The 18,930-nt window shown below is 44.4% G+C and overlaps 1 protein-coding gene across 2 annotated transcripts in view; it reads right to left on the bottom strand.

Annotated features, from left to right (window-relative positions):
• CAMK4 (calcium/calmodulin dependent protein kinase IV) overlaps nucleotides 1-18,930 on the bottom strand; it is an 87,064-nt gene extending 68,134 nt beyond the window's left edge. Inside the window, exons 1-2 of one of the 2 annotated variants that reach the window (XM_083577035.1) lie at nucleotides 18,785-18,930; nucleotides 14,881-15,145 (exon numbers count right to left, since the gene is read on the bottom strand). In XM_083577035.1, coding sequence (XP_083433161.1) covers nucleotides 14,881-15,101 — 221 coding nt within the window. In that variant the 5' untranslated portion in view covers nucleotides 15,102-15,145; nucleotides 18,785-18,930. The remainder of the gene's footprint in view (nucleotides 1-14,880; nucleotides 15,146-18,784) is intronic. The other variant, XM_083577034.1, reaches the window with a different exon arrangement.

Raw genomic sequence — 18,930 nt, 5'->3', positions numbered from 1 at the left:
TATAAATAATAATAATACCAGCAGTAGCAATTACAAGAGATACCCGTTTAACTCACCAGCATAAAAGAGGATGTTAACAAAAGTGTATTTTCAGTTTTTTTGGAAACACACATAGAAATAGAAGTTAAAACAAAAAGACACTAGAAGAACTGGGATAGGCCAGTCGGTAGAGCATGAGGTTCTTAATCTCAGGGGTCATGGGTTCAAGGGTTGCCCATGTTGGGCAAAAGATCCCTGCATAGCAGGGGGTTGGACTAGATGACCCTTGTGGTCCCTTCCAACTCTATGATTCTAAGTATCATGCTGGACCACACAAAAAAGGATAATGTGAGCCAGAACTAAATATCTCACATGGCCATTGAGATGCCCCAGGGAAGATTACAAAGATTGCACAGCAGAGATAGTCTCATGGACCATAGTGTGCTACAAGGGTTATTGGAATGTGCCTTGAAAAAGTACACCATGTTACACACATCCACTATTCTCTCTCTCTTATTTTAGTTATAAGTTAAATATAAAAGATAGGGGGAAGGTAGAAACATTTTTAAATGAGTTTACAGAATATCAGGTATCAAAGTGTAATGGTTCTAGGGGTTGCTCGTGAGTAAATCGGCGCCACACCTGGCTGGGTTACCTGGGTGAACTCTTTCTGTCCGGACAGCCACTCACCCGTGGCTGTCTCAATCGCTGGCAGAATCCGTCAGTGGGCGTTTCTTGAACTTCTTCCAGCAAAGAAGCTCTTTGACGCCTAGTCGCCGCCTACTCTCCCTGCGCGGAAGCCTTCTGCGCAAGGAGGGTGTGGGCAGCGGAGGACTTGTGCTCTCCCCGCTGGTCTCCGGCGAGGAGTCATGGAGCCACCTCACCGATTCCCCCATCTGCCCCCCTTCTCCACTGGTGCTACGCTGATTTCCTTCCCCAGAAGATGGGCTGCTTCTCTCCCTCCCGGGACGCTCTCCGGAATCCCTCTGGAGCCCTCCCTCTCCCTCTGGCTCCGATGGCAGTTCCCTGACACAATGACTACATACAAAATCTTAAATAACGCAGGAAATATAGGCTGTATTTGCAATCTTATACAGACTTACCTGGAAGTCCAATTGGGATTGACTTCTTAGTAGATAGGTACTGATGTAGACTTACCATAGTTCATGTCATAAATCAACTTCATACCATAGAATCAATCCATTTAACTGGGTTCTTGAATTGTGCCATATTTTGGATGTGGTTGGATGGTGTCTTGAACCTCCTGATTTCAGTACATGTAACGTCCTTCAAGTATACTCAAGGTACACCAGTAATGACTTACAAAGCCCTAAACAACTTGACACCTGCATTTTTGAAGGAGCATTCCTCCAGCATGAATCTGTCCATGTGCTAAGTTCAGCGGCTGATGCCCTGAATTCTGGTTGTCCCACAACATAGGGAAATCTGAGATTCAGCAACCAAATGGCCTATTCTGCGGGGGTATGTGGAATGTCCTCTCCCATAATTTACCACTGGCATGATGATAAGCTTTCAGCATCTCTTGAAGACTCATTTGGTTCAGTAGGACCTTATGGTGCACAAATGCCTGCCTAAGTTTTGGTACTATCACGTTTGCCCAATTTATTTTGCTGGCTGAGGCAGAGCAACCGATGAAGACTCCCTTTGCAAGTCAAGGTGCATGGTAGGAAGGCCCATAGCTCAAAGACAGAACATCTGCCTTGGATGCAGAAGGTTCCCAGTTCAATCCCCAGTCGGAAAAGACTCCTTCATGAAACCCTGGGCAGTTGCTGCCAGTTTATGCAATAATGAGCTAGAATAGACCAAAGCTCCTCCTCAGCGTAAGGCATTTTCCTATGTTTTCTACTGTTTATTGCGATAATTTTTAGGCCACATAGTACAATGGTTTAAAAAGGTAAAGGTACCCCTGCCCGTACGGGCCAGTCGTGTCCCGTAGGGTTGCGTGCTCATGTCGCTCAAGAGGCCGTGAGCCGGCGCTGTCCGCGTGACGAAGCTGCAGCTGGCGAGCCAGCACCAGCGCAGCACAAGGAAATGCCGTTTACCTTCCCGCTATAAAGCGGTACCTATTTATCTACTTGCACTTAAGGGTGCTTTCGAACTGCTAGGTGGGCAGGAGCTGGGACCTAACGACGGGAGCTCACCCCACCGCAGGGATTCGAACAGCCGACCATACGATCAGCAAGTCCTAGGCACTGAGGTTTTACCCACAGCGCCACCCGCATCCCTAGTACAATGGTTTAGACGCATTTTTATTTCATTTATCCATTTAATAAGAATGCTTTTAGGCTGCCCTTCATCCTCACAGATACAACAAGTGTATATGTTTTTTAACCATGAGTGCAATAAAACAGTAAGACCGAACTGTCATTAAATCTTATGAATAACTTTGGAAACCTAACTTATTTTCCTAGCTGCATATTGTATGGAAAAAGGAAAATCCATTATTGAAAAACAACAACATCCACATCAACTGGTCTCACGTTTGTCACTTCAATATTTTCTTGCTCTTCTTGATTCTTTTAAACTTTCCTGTCTTTTATTCACTTTTGCACGCCATGCTTTGAATCTAGCGGTATCCCCCACTCACCCCTGCTCACACTTGCTCCTTGTTTGCATTTCTTTTCCACTGTCTGTTCATTTCTATTTTTTCTAGTTTTGGCTGTATTTCTGAAGCCTACCTCCCCTTTTCTTTTCTTTTCTTCAACAAAGAGAACTTGGTCTTATTTTGTTATATTTTCTTCTTCTCAGATTTCATCATTTCCTAACTTTCACTGTGTTCACTTGTCAAATATTGCTAACATTTGCTTTTTTTCTTTCTGTTTATTCTGCCCACACTTTGGCTCATTCTCTTATTTTATCCTGATTGGATAATTGTTATGCTCTTTTAATTGCTTTTTCCTTACGCTCACCTTAAGCTTTTTGTTTGTGTTTTGCATTCCATTACCTACCCTTTTTTATATAATGATCATGTATTCACTTTCATTCTCTAGTTCTGACTTAACTTTTATTTTTAGTTTCACTTTGCTAAATGCTGTATCCTTCCCACCACTTCATGCTTCTTCCTTTCTCTCATCTATTTACCAGCTAATTTACTCACTTAATTAGTCTCTTAACATTTCTTTAAATGTTCCTTATCATACCTTAATGGAAAAAAAAATATTTATGTCAGCTAGCTTATGCCTAATTATTTCTGTTCATCTGTTCCTCCTCCAGTTTTCAGTCTCTTAGTTATACTTATAGTTTTAGTTTTGCCTAATTAGAATGAAAGCCCAATGGACATGGTCTGTCTATTGATATGCACTGCATCAGGCCTAGATTCTTTAGACACTTCTCAATTATATTGTTACAATATCACTTGCAACAAAATATTGCTGTGTATCATACGGTGGCTACGTGTGTATCACCAAAAAAGTATTTTTTAGGGTAAGTGCGCTGAGTTCAAGGGTTGGGTAAGAGTGTTGAGTTATAGCGCAACCCACTGGGGCAGCAGAAAGCAAATGTGTTCCAACACCTATGTGACAGTTCTTCAAATACAGTCGTACCTTGTATCCCGAACTCCTTGGTACTCAGACATTTTGGCTTCCGAACACCGCAAACCTGGAAGTGAGGGTTCCGGTTTGCGAATGTTCTTTGGAACCTGAACATCAGACTGGGCTTCTGCAGCTTCCTGTAGCCAATCAGAAGCCACGCTTTGGTTTCCAAACGTTTTGCAAGTCGAACGGGCTTCTGGAACAGATTCCGTTCAACTTCCAAGGTATGACTGTATTTGAAAATGGCCATCAAATCACCTCTTAATCATCTCTCCAAATTGCACATACCCAACTTCTTCAATATTTAAACATTCAATATTTAAACATTCAAACATATAATATTCCAATATTTTATTCCCCACAACTGGGACAAATTGTGCTACATTTACCTTTTACTTATGTAGCTTTCTTTCACGATACTAATAGCTATGCACACTTACCTTCACAGCCCCCACCCCACCCCCGAAAACTCTCAGAGATTTCACTGCACTTGAACTAAAATCCTTCCGACAAAACACCTGTGTTTTCAGGTTGCCATCCCGTTTGAAAGGGCTTCCTTCCACATGAGCAATTCCTTAACATTGCTCACATAGGAGTTTCCCTTTCAGAGAGTCCAGACACCGGCTTTAACGAGTGGGCACAGTCAGAAGCCACAGGATCACTTGGCGTCTGCATCATCTACGCAGCCTTTGATAGCATGTGGCTTTCTCCTTTATCAATAGAGCAGAAGATTTGGTAGCATCCTTTCTAGCTACAGCTGCTGTTAAGAAAGACCTCTTTCCTATGGAAAGCTGGGCTGAAGGTTCGTGCTTTATAAATGAGCATGTGCATAAGAAAAACAAAGTGCATTAATTGTAGAGCTGGACATCTGGTGAAGAGCATTTTGCTAGAATGTGGGTTTCCTTGGGTAATTTTAAGAACCTTAGAACTTCAGCAGGACTCTTCAATAACATATGTGCTTTGAGTCAGTGATGTTTTATCATGCGCTGCAAGGATTCAGAGGGGAAGTCAGTTTAGAAGAGGCTGCCTTATGCTACATGTTCATCTAGCCCAGCCTAGTATTGTCCAAGGACCACCTGACTTCTTATGCTTCACCTGTATTGCTGAGGTCTTCCAATGGGGCATTTTCAGCAGTCCCACATACTCCTGAAGTCTGACTGGCCTTGACCAGGGACTGACAAGCCCTGCTCTGTGGAGCTCCTTGCCAACAGAGGTTTGGCAAGAGTCATCCCCGCTCTCTTTCAGACGTCTTTTAAAAACTGTATTATTCAGACTGGCCGCTCAAACCTGAGAGTTTTGCTTAGTTTTGTTTTGCTATCCAGCTTTTACTGGTGTGTTTGACATTTTTATTACGTTTACTGTAGTATTGCATATTTAGGTAGTATACTACCTTGCAATGTTTCATATGAAAAGTGTGGTCTATAAATATTTAAACAAATAACATAATGACTGAAAGTAGTGTATTTTTCTGTGTATAAGACTAGGTTCCCCCCCCCCCAATAAATAATGTCAAAAATTAGGGGGCGTCTTATACACGGATAGTGCCGAGGCCATCTTCTTAAATCTGAGACCCCCAAAATAGGGGGAGTCTTATAGACGGAAAAATATGGTACGTTCATTTGAGTCTTTCCTGTCTTTTTGTTACCTAATACTTTAAATTGGGGAGGGGAGGGCCTGAACTTGGGACTGAGTTTGTGGGTGCCAGTCTCCCCCATGTCATGAGCTTCTGGATGCCACACACTGAACCCCTGGATTCAGCAAATGTTAAAACATAAGCCAGGCCAGTTTCCTGATAAGGAAATCACCTGGGGTGAAGGTGAGGAGGAGCTCTGTGTCAGACAGCATGCGCCCCCTCAACTCATGGTTAGTTTTTGAAGACAAAGGCAGAGTTGGAAGAAGGGTTTTAGAGTTGGAAGTTATGTGACTAGGAGAAGCAATGCAGCAAGCAGGAGAGTCAGAGAGATGTTAGAGAGCAATGGTTGAGGTCTGTTTGGATCCAAGGCTGTGGCTATGGGAGAAACAAGTCCCTCTAGGGGTGCCAATGCTGTGAACTACACTATAGGCTCAGGTTATATATGTGTGTTGCTGTCGTTGGCATCTATCTGTCTTAAGAGACAATGCAGTGCACCTCCTCCAGTGGTAAAGTCAAACCACTGTGTTAGCAGCACCAAAATGACTTCCCTGGGGCACAAGTCTGAGCAGCGTGTATGGAGATCCTGTGCTGCCCAGATGACAAGACCCCCCTCTTGGCCTCGCTGATGTGGTCCAAAGGAGAGCAGAACAATACGTTTGGCACCAGCTTAGTGGCCAGGAGTTGCCAGAAGGAGGCACACAAGGCATAAACTGTAGGTCATAAATACACCACAGTCTCCACTGTGCCTCATTTCCAAAAGAGAGCATGAACCCTGCGTAAAGCACCTGGAACCCCCTGGAATCTCACACTGCTCAGAGATTGGGGGTGATGTGCAAACAGGACCCTACTGCATGTACAGCATACGCTCAACTTCTATGGTCCCTCTCCACTTCAAAATAAAGGTTTCCAAAGTAGGTAGCAAAGTTGTGAACCATATGCACAAAGGTACACAATGCACATTCAGGCTGAGCAAATAAGAGTCTTGTGGCACCATAAAGACTAAATTGTTGCACTGCAGATTGTTGCTCAATCTAATAAGAGTTAAGGATAGCCCATTAACATCCATTTAGCATTGCATTTCATGCTGATCAATCTCTAAGGGCTTGTTCATTCACTTTTTAATATATTGCAAGATTTATGGTTCCCCAGATAGCACTGGCCCAGTTTCACAGTCTCCTTCAAGAGGTACTGGAGATCTTGTACAAGCTGGAAGCACAGTATGATAAAACAGCGACAATGACTACAGCTATTCTTATCTTATGGCCATTCAAATTCTTTCTTTTATAGCTGTACTGTGCACCATGGATAGGAAAAATCAAGAATTTTTTAACTATGACACCCACCAAGGTATTGAAAGATATGCATGGAAGATATCTAACTTGAACTCAGCAGAAAAACAGGCAGTAACTCACATGGAAGTGAGAGAACCGCCTCTGATATACCAATGGTGTCTTGGAACAATTGTACTTCGCCTTCCATTTCCCTGCTAATACTTTTTACAAACTGTTCAGTGCTGCTTCATTTTTAGAAACCCAGATTAGAGACCCAAATACTCAGAGGTAACACACGAAAGAGAATGAATACCTGATAACTAAAAGGAAATTAATTTGTTGTTGAATTGCTGCAATGATGGCACCGGAGGTATCCTAGTTTACAGGAAAAACTTCTAATCTTGAGAATTTGCATTATGTCTAGAAAAAGGTAGAGACCTTCTTTGAAGTGGACGGTGTTAGCTTTGGCCATGATCCAAAAGACTGAGTGTTTGAAAGATGATTTACATGTGCCATTTGAAAGCAGCTCTTTGCCGTTTCATAATCAACTGCAGAAGCACTGTGGTTTTCTTAAACTGTAGGCTACTGTCCATTGCTATTGCTTATATTAAGACAAGACTGAGGCTGGATCTACATAGGTTAGCAGAATGAAGTGATGGATTCCTAAAGCGGTAGGCTATACATTAGATATTGTAACCCAGCCTTCTCATGTGGTTCCTTTTTAACATTGTATAAAAATTGTATTTGGCACCCCCTACCTCCACAGTTCATACAATTCTCTCCCCCCACCTCATTCTGCTGCACATGAGGCTAATTCACACAATATTTGCTACATGTATAGTAAGCATTATGACAAGACTTCCAAGCATACAAACTTCACTTAACTTGTAAGAACCACGCACAAGCTGATGCCAAGTTGCCTTTGTTTTTAGCACACATGTAATGAATCAGGTCAAGTGCATGCATCTGTGTGGGCATGAGATGAATGAATGAAATGAGACACTGCAATACAGGGAGCTGGTTAGCACAGGAATTGTGTAGAAAAAGATTATCGCTGCTGAACAAAACACTATATTGCATTGTGTTGCTGCTCTCAAATTAGGAATTATTAGAGCTTTGTGTTTTCCCCAAACACGGATGTATGCAAAGGGTGCTGTAATATAGGGTCATGGATAATTTTTTGCAAAAAATAATAGAAAAAGGTCTCAATTTGTCAGAAGGTTCATTCTGAAAAATGAACAATAATTACCTATCCAGCCAGGTTGTGTATATAGCTTTTATATTCTAGTGACTGGCTATTGTCAAGCAAAAGAGTTTAAATTCCAAATTAAGATATAAGGGGGTGGGGAAACATAGTTGAGACACTTCCATTGCCATGAAAAAGAACAAACCAGACTTGTCCTATAATTATACTTATTTACTTACTACACCAAACCTTTATTAGGCATTACAAATATAGGCCATCATAAAACATCCATGTATAAATTTTTAAAAATATATACAAATAAACAGCCATGTAAAAATATGTAATAACAAGGGTTTTCATTGGAGTTTCTTCCCACTAAATAGTGCCATTCACCACTCTTAGAGATACTATTGATAAAAACTCAGCCACTTTTGCAGTTACTTCCGGTTTAATGTCAGACATATAGAATCTGATATTTTCATTGTGCCGAGATGTTAGACTATTCCAAAAAGGGGATAGCATGTGTGGGCGTAGCTGGTTGAGGTGGATATGAGAGTGTGTTTGGCCATTATTATCAGTTCAGCAGAACATTAAAAATATGCTTAAATAACATATACAACAAAACAAGCCTCTTAAAAAGCAAAACAGTTTAAAAATCAATTAAACCAATTAGATCAGGAAGTTCCGAGTTCAGGGGAATGCTTGTCCAACCAAGGGTGTCTTTGAGAGCTGGCAGAATGCCAGTACTAAAGGGAGCCTCTCATAATTCAGCAGGGAAGGGATTCCACAACATAGCACCAGTTGTTGTGGGACTACAGCTCCCATCATCCCTGGCCATTGTCCATGGAGGCTTGGATTGATGGGAGGTGGACTGCAACAACATGTGGCAGGCACATTTGTTATACCTATTCTAGGTAAAGGTAAAGGAACCCCTGACCATTAGGTCCAGTCGTGACCGACTCTGGGGTTGCGGCGTTCATCTTGCTTTATTGGCCGAGGGAGCCGGTGTACAGGTCATGTGGTCAGCATGACTAAGCCACTTCTGGCGAACCAGAGCAGCGCACGGAAACGCCGTTTACCTTCCCGCCAGAGTGGTACCTATTTATCTACTTGCACTTTGAGGTCCTTTCAAACTGCTAGGTTGGCAGGAGCAGGGACCGAGCAACGGGAGCTCACCCTGTCATGGGGATTTGAACCGCCGTCCTTCTGATCAGCAAGTCCTAGGCTCTGTGGTTTAACCCACAGCGCCACCTGATCTATTATATCTTGCCTTTATCCATGAAAGAGAACAAAAGCTACCCAGATAACTCACATACCTTCTAGCTTAACTTCAGCTGAATATCTAGTAAATGAAAGCTTTTGCCTGGCTGAGATCCTGGGAAAGTTCTCATTATCTCTTTCACTCTCTCACATATGCTCTTATCTTTCTGGGGCATCAGAGACCACAATGGTAGGATGAAAGTGAATTATAGTGCAATCTTGTACATGTCAGAGGTAATCCTCACTTCATCCCAGGTAAACGTTATGCATCCTTACATGTGAATAAGATTTGTAAATTACTTCCTGAGTCAATTGCAGCTTTTTCGTTTCGTTTTCAGGCAAATATTCTTACCGGAGAACACAATGTTGTTGTTATTGCCTACTTTTGCTACTTTGTGATCTGATGTGTGCAGCATTGATGTGTTGATGGTCATGTTTTGTGACCAGAGTTTGGGGGGGGGTGATAGCATTTTGGTCCTTCAAACACAACTGTTGACACCAGTAATAAGCCATACTTGAGCTTCTACTAAGATCATAAGAATAGCTGCATCAGGCCAGCACCCTATTCTCATAGTAACCACCCAAATACCCACAGGAAACAGGACTCAAATACAACAACACTTACTCTCGGTCAGTAGGGTTAAAATGGGAGGGGGGGAACAGAAGTGGGGGGGAAGGGAGTTCCAGAAATGTAGGTTTCCTTAGAAGCAAATTGCATTCTCATGTATAAAACAACTTACATTTCAACAAAACCTTGCTTGGGATTGTTCAACTCAACTCCGATATGACTGGCTTAACAATAAGCTCCACAGCAAAATAAATCAGAACTTTTTATGTATCTGGCGTTTCTAGAATATATTGCTAAAGTGTTTTGTAAAAGGAGATTTTGCTAGCAAGAAATAACTTCATCATAACTGTGTGAGATAGATGTACACTCTAATGTCTTCACCACTATTCCCAGAAGTCTGTGTGCTTTAAATATTAACACCATATTACAGATATATACGACTAAATTATGAATCCATGTAAAACATTAAAATATGAGCTATAGAGCTTTGAAACGTCACCCATGAAAGTTTAATACCTTCTGGAATGAATAAGTCAAGTAACTGTGCCAGTTCAGATTTAGTATGGCACAAAATTTTTACTGCCAGATTGTTTATAGGGAGAAAGAGTAGAACTGTTTTATAAGCACTCTCCTTGATATAAAACACTTTTATATTTTCATACGTAGGCATTTTTTATTTTTTATTATTATTTTAAGAGAACGATTAAGATAAATACAAAACAAGAAGGGGGGATAATTCATTATTTACAAAAACAAATTCCCTTTGGGGAAGAGTGAATGCTCTCAAAATGAATATTATTCCCAGATTCATTTATATCCTGAGAGGACTTCCAGTTTTTATATCTGAATCATATTTTCAAAAGATAAACTCATTGTTTAGGAAATGCCTTTGGGGATCAGCAACACCAAGAATATCCTTGCAGAGAATGCAGCTACAAATTCAAGAAGGTGGTTTTGGAATCCCAAATTTGGAATTATATCACTAAGCTTACATGCAGTCAAGTACTAAATATTGAAATCCCACTGTTGGCCCTAATTTTCTGATGCGGGCAACCCTACAATATATGTACATAGCACCTTTGGTTGGTTGGACAATACTAGGATTGAAAAATTTGAAGTCTCAAGTGACTCTGGGGAAAAATTAATATGGAATATATTGGCTAATAAAAACAAATTTGACTCATTTTCACATGTTAAACTTACTCTGTTGCGAAACCCCACACTAAGAACTGCAAAAAAAGATGGTGATATGGAAAAATTGGATGAAAGCAGATGTTTTGACATTGGACCAACTGTTAGATGGGGAAGATGAATTTTATACTTTTGCTATTTTAAGACAAAAATATCATCTATCAGATGCAGCCCAATGGCAATATCTTAAATTACAACATCTCCTACCCAAGTGTGTTTGGTCCATCAGCCCTTTCAGCTTCCAAGATACCTGAGATATTGGAGCAATTGGACAACTCATTCAAAAATAAAAAGCCAGCAATTGCTTTTTATAGATATCTATTAACAATACAAAAGTTCAATACACAGACAGTAAGGGATGATTGGAATAAAGAGTTAGAACTTTCATTATCACCCAGACAGTGGGAAAATGTATTTAAACAAAAGCAACATTGGACTAAGTCCCAGTGCAATCCACACCACTTATTTCATGGTACATATTATTTGCCTCCAAAGATCATATGCCTTCTTAAACTTCTGCCACAAATGAGGTTAGTGCGCACTGGTGCCAGAAAACTTTCAACGTTCAAACTGTATGTTGGAATAGATTTTATTAAGTCTATCTGGTGTTAGATACTACCATAGCAACAATTTATAAAGAGTTTCCCATATTACAAGACTTTAATACAGATGCGACCAAATATGTGGTCTTAAATTTATTTTATTCCATGTTTTTAACAGTTTCTATGGAATCAAAGTGTGTTTCTGCTCTTGCTCTCCATCTTGGCTGTGAATCCTGGTCTGGGAGAGTGGGACTATGACCGACTCCAGCTACAAACGCTGAAGCTGCTGAACAGATTCAGGTTGGGGGTATTGTTTAGAGGATTTTATTGCTGCTATTGATATTAAATTTGTGTGTTTATTTTGTATCTTTATTATGATTTATGTGGAAAGTGTTCAGTTTGGCTGTGTGCTTTTTTGATGTTTTATTTATTGTTTACAACTACTTTTGTTGTGTTTGAATTGTTTTGCTTCTATCTTGTAAGCCAACTTGAGCCTGGTTTTAAATAAAATGATGTATGTTTGCAGGTATGTCCTCTCTCCCACATAAGAAGGGATGCTTAAAGTTTATTTTAACCTACACATAGTCCAATATCGTAATGGAACTATTTCATGCACTTCTAAAATAAGTTATAAAAAGGCACCAGTCAATATAAGCCACTGAGAATGGGAATTGCCCCATGATGTGGTTTTGTATTTAGATATGATTGACTTTATGCTTTAGCAAAGTCTAGTTAATATATATATATTTGTGGATGCTTACCTATTCCCCCCCCCCCACTCTGCTCATCCAGGCTTTTTCTACCTTGTTCAACTCCACTGGCTCCTACCCAGTGACTTCTGTTCTCCCAGTTCTGCTTCTGCCATTGCTCCTACTTCCCTGTGTCTGCAGATGCCAGTCAGCCATCATAGTGCTACTTTCATTAGAATCTAATTCTGCAGCAAAAAGAGGAAGGCAGTCCTTCATAGCACTGAGATGCCATGAGACACGTTTCAGGAGTACGGATAGGATGGGATATAGGTGCAGTTTGTCAAATGGCAACTCACTGAAGGGTCTTTGCTCTTCATCCCATATTGAATAAGAAAGTTAGAAATTGCATGGATGACTAATGCTGCAATCCTATACAGTGGATGCTCGGGTTGTGAATGTGATCCGTGCGGGAGGCACGTTCGCAACCCACAGCGTTCGCAACCTGCAGCAACGTGTCTGCGCACGCGCAGGTTGCGATTTGGCGCTTCTGCGCATGCACAAAGTGCAATTTAGCACTTTCTGCGCATAGGCGAGCACTGAAACCCAGAAGTAACCTGTTCCAGTACTTCTGGATTCGGCATGGTGCAAAACCTGAAAACGCGCAACCCGAAGCGTCTGTAACCCGAGGTATGACTGTATAAACTTATGAGGAAGTAAGTTTCACTGCACACAGTGGAACTTATTTCTGAGTAAGCATACACAGGGTCACGCTGTTAATGGAGTTTTGGTGACTTGATTTCGTGAAGACTGTGAAGTGTCACGTACCAATGGAACACGGCTGTATTATAATAATGCCTATTGTATACCACCCTGGGGTCTGAAAAGATGGCGGGTAGTTTTAAAATATTTTAATTGTAAAATACATACCGGTAAATGTTTTCAGCTGAGATTTCCAGTTGCATATTACCAAATTTACCCTGGGATTATTCAGCACTGGAACAAGCTATTAATTGATATTTTTCTTTTCCCCTTCATTGACTTCCCTGATGTTCTTACCCCACCTTATTTGGCCTTTACAGACAAGGCACTGAAAACTTCTTTTACACTTGTATCAATGTGTGTGGAAAGGGCTGTCACATGACAGCACCATCCACCTCATAGATCTGAGTGGGAAGCTGCTGCACTCACTTATCGCCCCACCATTAGCCAACTAAAATACTGGCCCACCAGCTAAACCAAAGGTTGGTGTTTTCACAAACTCTCCACAATTAAATAAAATATTGCTTCAGGAGGAAGCTACTTTCAGATGAGATGGAGAAGGTTAGATAAATGTTCTAAACATTTTTCGCCTGTAAAAAAATTCAACTTGAATCTTTCGACTTAAAATGAATTCTGTTTTCCAAAAGAAAACCCTGTGGGTTTCTACCTTTCTCCCATCCTGTTTAGAATGCAGGTTGACACACATACCCCCACAGAATTTTTGGAAATGCTTTATCCGCGCAAACACAAATGTTCTGTCAAGTCATAAGTATGCAACAGCTGTTACCATTAAATAATTATCCAGAATAATAATGCTCTTGAGATGGTATTTGCAAAACATTTCTTCATGTTTCAGAAGACGACGCTGCAAGCTTAGCCTCTTCCCAGATAATTAGTGCTAGGCTGTTCATTTCTTTGAACCAGGGCATCTCTTTATTATTCTTCCTTTCAACTGCTTTAAATGATTCATTCCCACTCTCTAGTACCTACTGACAGAACCACAAATCCAAACTAGTATTTAAATTCCATTTTCAGTGTCACTTGCCTCCATACGATAACAATAAGTTTAACATGGATAAAATAACGACGCTGATTACCCAAATCTGTATGTGGGTTAAAAAAGAAAAAAGAAAAGAGATTTTCCATCTCCTATTAGAGCACTACAGATGGCGCATCTTTCAATACTGCCTCCTACACATGTGAAACAAGGGGCAACAGCTCGATCCGTTTGCAGCTTTCTTCCCTCAATATAAGAGGGTTGGTGGGCGGGAGGGAAGGAAGGAGGGGAGACTTGTGGGGGAGAGGAATAAATCTTTGGCGGTGTGTGGCTGCTGAGCAGAAGCGCTGAGGCACCAACCCAGCACACTCGCCCCAGTCTGACCCCTGCTCCCCAACACCAGCAAGAGAAAGACGCCAAGCAGTTGCCCCTCTTCCATAAGTGGCCACTCGCTCCTCTCCAACTTGCCCCCTCTCCCGCAAAGGGACGGGATGCCCCTCTGCCTTCCGGGATCAAGCCCTGAAACTGCCACATCGCTTTCTCCTTCCTAACCAGGGGTGTGCCAACTTGAATTAAAAAGGGGGGGAGAGATAAGCCCCACCCTGCATAACTGATCACAAGACACATACTATTTGAATAGCAATGCTCATCAACTTGGGAGGGGGCTCCGCAGACCCTTCATTTATTGGGAGGATCGAAGGGATCCTCGGCCCCTCGGACTTGGCTCCTGTGGTCCAAACTCTCCAGTCGCCAGCGCCACCTGGCCGTCTTTCCCCTCCCCATCCCCGCTCTAAAGCGAGACTGCTGGCCGCCCACACGGCTGTCTAGGAATGTCTCCTCTCTGCGGAACCACGATCTCTCTGTGTGTCTCTCTCTGCCTGGACCGCTCCGCGCACCCCCACAATCCCTTGCACCGCGCAGGACTTCGCTGGCCCTGCTGTGCCCCCTGCATTGCCTCGCCTGGCGACAAGCGCCCCGGCTGCTGCTGCTGCACCACCAGCGCCTCCTCCCCTCACTTGGCCGCCCCCCGCCCCGCTTTGTCCAGGAACGCCTCCCTCAGCCTGGGTACCCCAGCGCCACCCTGCCTAGTGATAAGGGGGCAGCCGCCGCCGCCGCCACCCTGACGCGCCAGCAGCAGCACCCAGGATGTCGCCCTCCCTGAACCGCTCCAGAGCCCTGCACGGCTTTCCTCCCCTCACGCCCCGCCACCTCCTCTTCCCCGGCGGCGCCCGCGCAAATCTCCCGCCTCCTCACCGTCCCAGCTCCGACTCCAGGTCGTAATAGTCGGCCAAGGTGTCTCTGTTGGAGCCGTCGATCCAGTAGTCCGGGACGACGGTGGGGCCGGCGGCGGCAGGGGCGCCCCCAGCCCGGCCCGAGGTCGGGGCAGAGGCGGCGGGGGCGGCGGTGGACGAGGTGGGGGCGGAGGAGGGCGACGACGAAGACGACGACGACGAGGGCATGGTGACTTTCAGCATGCTGCGGCGCGCGGCAACGGCGCGGGCGTCCGGCTCTTCAGGGGCTGAGGGGGAGCGAAAGGAACAAAGCGGCGGCTAAGCGAGAGAGGCGGGCTCGGCGGCGGCGGCTCCGAGAGAGCGGCGCTGCTTGCTGGCGCTGCCGGCGGCGGCTGCCTGAGGAGCCGCAGCTGCCGGCCAAACTTCGAGGCGGGCGCAGCAGCAACAGAGGCGCTCGGAGACTGGCGGAACGGAAAGGGAGCTGGGGAGGAGGCTGCGGGAGGAGAGCGCGCGCGCCACCTCTAGCGCGCGCGCGCCCGGACACACCGAGAGAGTGTGTGTGGAGGGGGGGGGGGCGTCGCCCCGAAGAGAAGCGGCTCTGGCCGAGCAGAAGCCCACCCTTCCCTGACGAGGAGGGCAAGTTGAGGTTGGGCGCAGCGCGTAACGTGAGGGAAGGCGAGAGGGCGCGCGCGCCTCTATCTCTGCGTGTAGGAGTGAATGCGCGCGCGCGTGTGTGCCAAGTGGACGGGTGGTGGAGGGAGCCGGGCGGGCTTCAGAGGTTCCTTTCGTCGAATGAGGGGGTTGCCGCCGCCGCTGCTGCTGCCATCGCAACACACGAAGGCAGCAGCGGCTGGCAGCCGTCCCGGGCTCTGCTCAGCGCAGCCGCTGCCCTGCCTGCCAGCCACTCTCTGCGCGCGCGGGCGGGGTGTCTATGCGAGACCCAGACAAGCCGGGCAGAGGGACCCCGCTTGGGGCGCTTTCCTGCAGGGCCCTAATGCGCCCCGGTGGAAGGAGGCGGCTCGCGCTCCACACTCCGCTCCACTCTTGGGCGCTTCAGCAATGGAAGCAAATTAGAGAGAGACCCCTCGCTATCCTCGTCCTCCTTTCTCTACGAGGGTCAGGTTGCAAAGCCATCAGTCCCGCGCAAAAGGCGGTTTCCTTTGGATTCGAAACAGCGGTGCCAACTTGAACGAAATATTGGGGTGGCTGGGTGTCAAGGAAGCTCCACCCTGCATAATCGATTACAAGATCCAGCACACAAACACACACAGTCACCCCGCTTTTGAAGGGCGATGCCCATACATATGGGGGGCAGGCCCCCTCAAATATTTTATTGAGGGGGAGGCGAAGGGATCTCTGCCCCTAGGAGTTGGCTCCTATGATACAAGAGGATGATTTGGGGTTCTGGACCTAAGTATCAACCAACCCCATTGGTCGAGTATCACATCCTTTTACTAGGTTCAGCATGGGGAGTTTCACACACTAGGCAAAGGCCAACCCAGGTTGCTTACAAAACTTCCACGCAACCCATCACAACTCCCTAAGGAGTGTGCCATGTCATATGATGCACATATTTGCAAATGTGCATTTGTCCTATCATATTCATCCTACTTTTTTTAAGACAAAGCTTTCGTAGGCTAGAGTCTGCTTCACATGCAAGGAGTGTTATCCTCCATTGGAGAACGTGCAGACATATATATCAGGCGTATTGTGAGCCCAATGGCTCATGTGCATAATAACCAGCCACTGCACCCATTTACTGTGCCTTGTGGATTATGTGCACACAGTCTGACCGTGCTTATAATGAATTACCAGTTGTTTCGCACTTTAGCTGTTGAACTCACGTCACCTCTAATACATGTATTAGAGAGCCAGTGTGGTGTAGTGGTTAAGAGCGGTAGTCTTGTAATCTGGGGAACCAGGTTCGATTACCCGCTCCTCCACCTGCAGCTGCGGGGTGACCTTGGGCCAGTCACACTTCTTTGAAGTGTCTCAGCCCCACTCACCTCACAGAGTGTTTGTTGTGGGGGAGGAAGGGAAAGGAGAATGTTAGCCGCTTTGAGACTCCTTAAAGGGAGTGAAAGGCGGGATATCAAATCCAAACTCTTCTCTTCTTCTTCATATACATGTCTGCACATGTGTAGAGAAGAAGGGATGGAAACAGTGGGGTCTACGGACAATGAAATGTAAATAATACAGGATATGGCAATTTTAAGTAAAATGCATGCAAAGTGACCATGCATGAGAGCAGGGACTGGTGAGACTCATCCCTTGGATTGATGGATGAATTGACACCTCTGGTGGGACAGGAAACCATTATCTTAGTTCAAGATAATGAACTTGATATATTCAATATTTCCTGATGAGTTCCAGTTCAGCAATTTCATGCTGCAGTCCCCTTTGAAATCATTTAGTTGGAGAACAGTGGAGTATCCTGGGAGACCAATATTCTCTTCCTTTGGTTTCTTAATGTTGCCATTTCTGATACGAGACATGTGTCCATCTATTTGTTTGCACAGCAACTGACCTGATGGTTCTATGCAGAAAGCTGCATGCTGAAAATACATGGAAGGTAAGTACACTTTGACATGTTTAGGTGTACTGTTAAAACATCTAAACCATATATAGGGTCCTTACATAGATTAATGCATTGTGAGTAAGCATTAGAAATAATGAAATTTAAGTGAAGAAGAGTGTAATGCAAAAGCTAGCCCAGGTGACCTTTGGAGTAAGGTAGGTTGGAAATAAAAGGGTAAAACATGATGTCATACACCTGAGAAGTGATGCATTCTGTGGTGGCATGGAACTGCTGTACTCAGAAATTATCTGTAGATTGATGTCCACAATTATGAACTATTGAAATTATAGTATAAAAATTGGGGGGGGGGGGTAGAATAAGGTGGTGCAGGTTTAAATACAGTGGTACCTCAGGTTACAGATGCTTCAGGTTACAGATTCCGCCATCCCAGAAATAGTTCCTTGGGTTAAGAACTTTGCTTCAGGATGAGAACAGAAATCGTGCTGCAGCGGGAGACCCCATTAGCTAAAGTGGTACCTCAGGTTAAGAACAGTTTCAGGTTAAGAACAAACCTCCAGAACAAATTAAGTTCTTTACCCAAGGTACCACTGTATTACGGGCTTTTCTGGCCACACCACAGAGGCTTCCTTGCTTTTTAAGGATTTGAACAGATTATCAAGCTCTCTCTATAGTCAGTGAAGATTGCATCTGGCATTACCAAAAGGCATTAACTGCAATCTTGTATGCCAAATGTGTGTAGTTCTGCTGCTGGTCTAGTAGTAACTTTGATCAGGGTATTACAAGTGCCATGCGGGACATTTTTTAGCCCAAAGGCCAAATTGCTTAGCTGTGATCTGTTCCATCCCTGCTGCCGGAGCCAACTCCCTTTCTTTCCTGCTGAAAGGTACCTGGTGAAGGCAGCAAGAATGGTACAGGCTGCAGCTGTGGCTTTCTTCAGCAGCATTTGAGCACCAAGACCTTACAAAGGGGCAATAAACCCTGGGAGATTATAATTCTCATGGATCCTGGTGTCCAATCCACTGTTCCTCCAACATTCCAGGGTATGGGATGGGGAACCTGCAGCTCTCCCAATGCTGTTGGATTACAAATTCTATCACCCCAGAAACATTGGCTTGGGGCTGATGGTTGGAATCCAACAATATCTGGAGGGCCACAGGTTTCTCATACCTGTCCTAGGTCTTAGTCAATGTTGCTACTGCAAATCTTCATTTTCATTGTCAGTAGCATAGGTTTGTGGGGAGGATGAGAAGGGGGTGGCTTAAGAGAGCTCCAGATGGACTTGCTCTTAAAATGAGCTAATTTGGGCTCGGTCTAAACCAAGTCCTAATTTTAAGCAAGCCTGGGAAAGCTCACCCATCACTTGTTAAAAGATTCCTGCTATACTCACCACGGTGTTGTTTTCATCGGTCTTGTTGGATTGTGAGGCCTTTGTTCTCTTAAGACACCCAGTTTACGCATGCATGCCTCCTCCTTGATGCCCCGCTTGCTGTTTCTTTCTGCCCAGCCTGGAACTTTTCTTGGCTCCTGCACTGC

Source organism: Podarcis filfolensis (assembly GCF_964270895.1).
Source record: "Podarcis filfolensis genome assembly, chromosome: 11".
In the NCBI taxonomy this organism is placed as follows: Eukaryota; Metazoa; Chordata; class Lepidosauria; order Squamata; family Lacertidae; genus Podarcis; species Podarcis filfolensis.
Note: the sequence above shows the minus strand (reverse complement) of the source record. Positions and strands in the feature narration are given on the sequence as shown.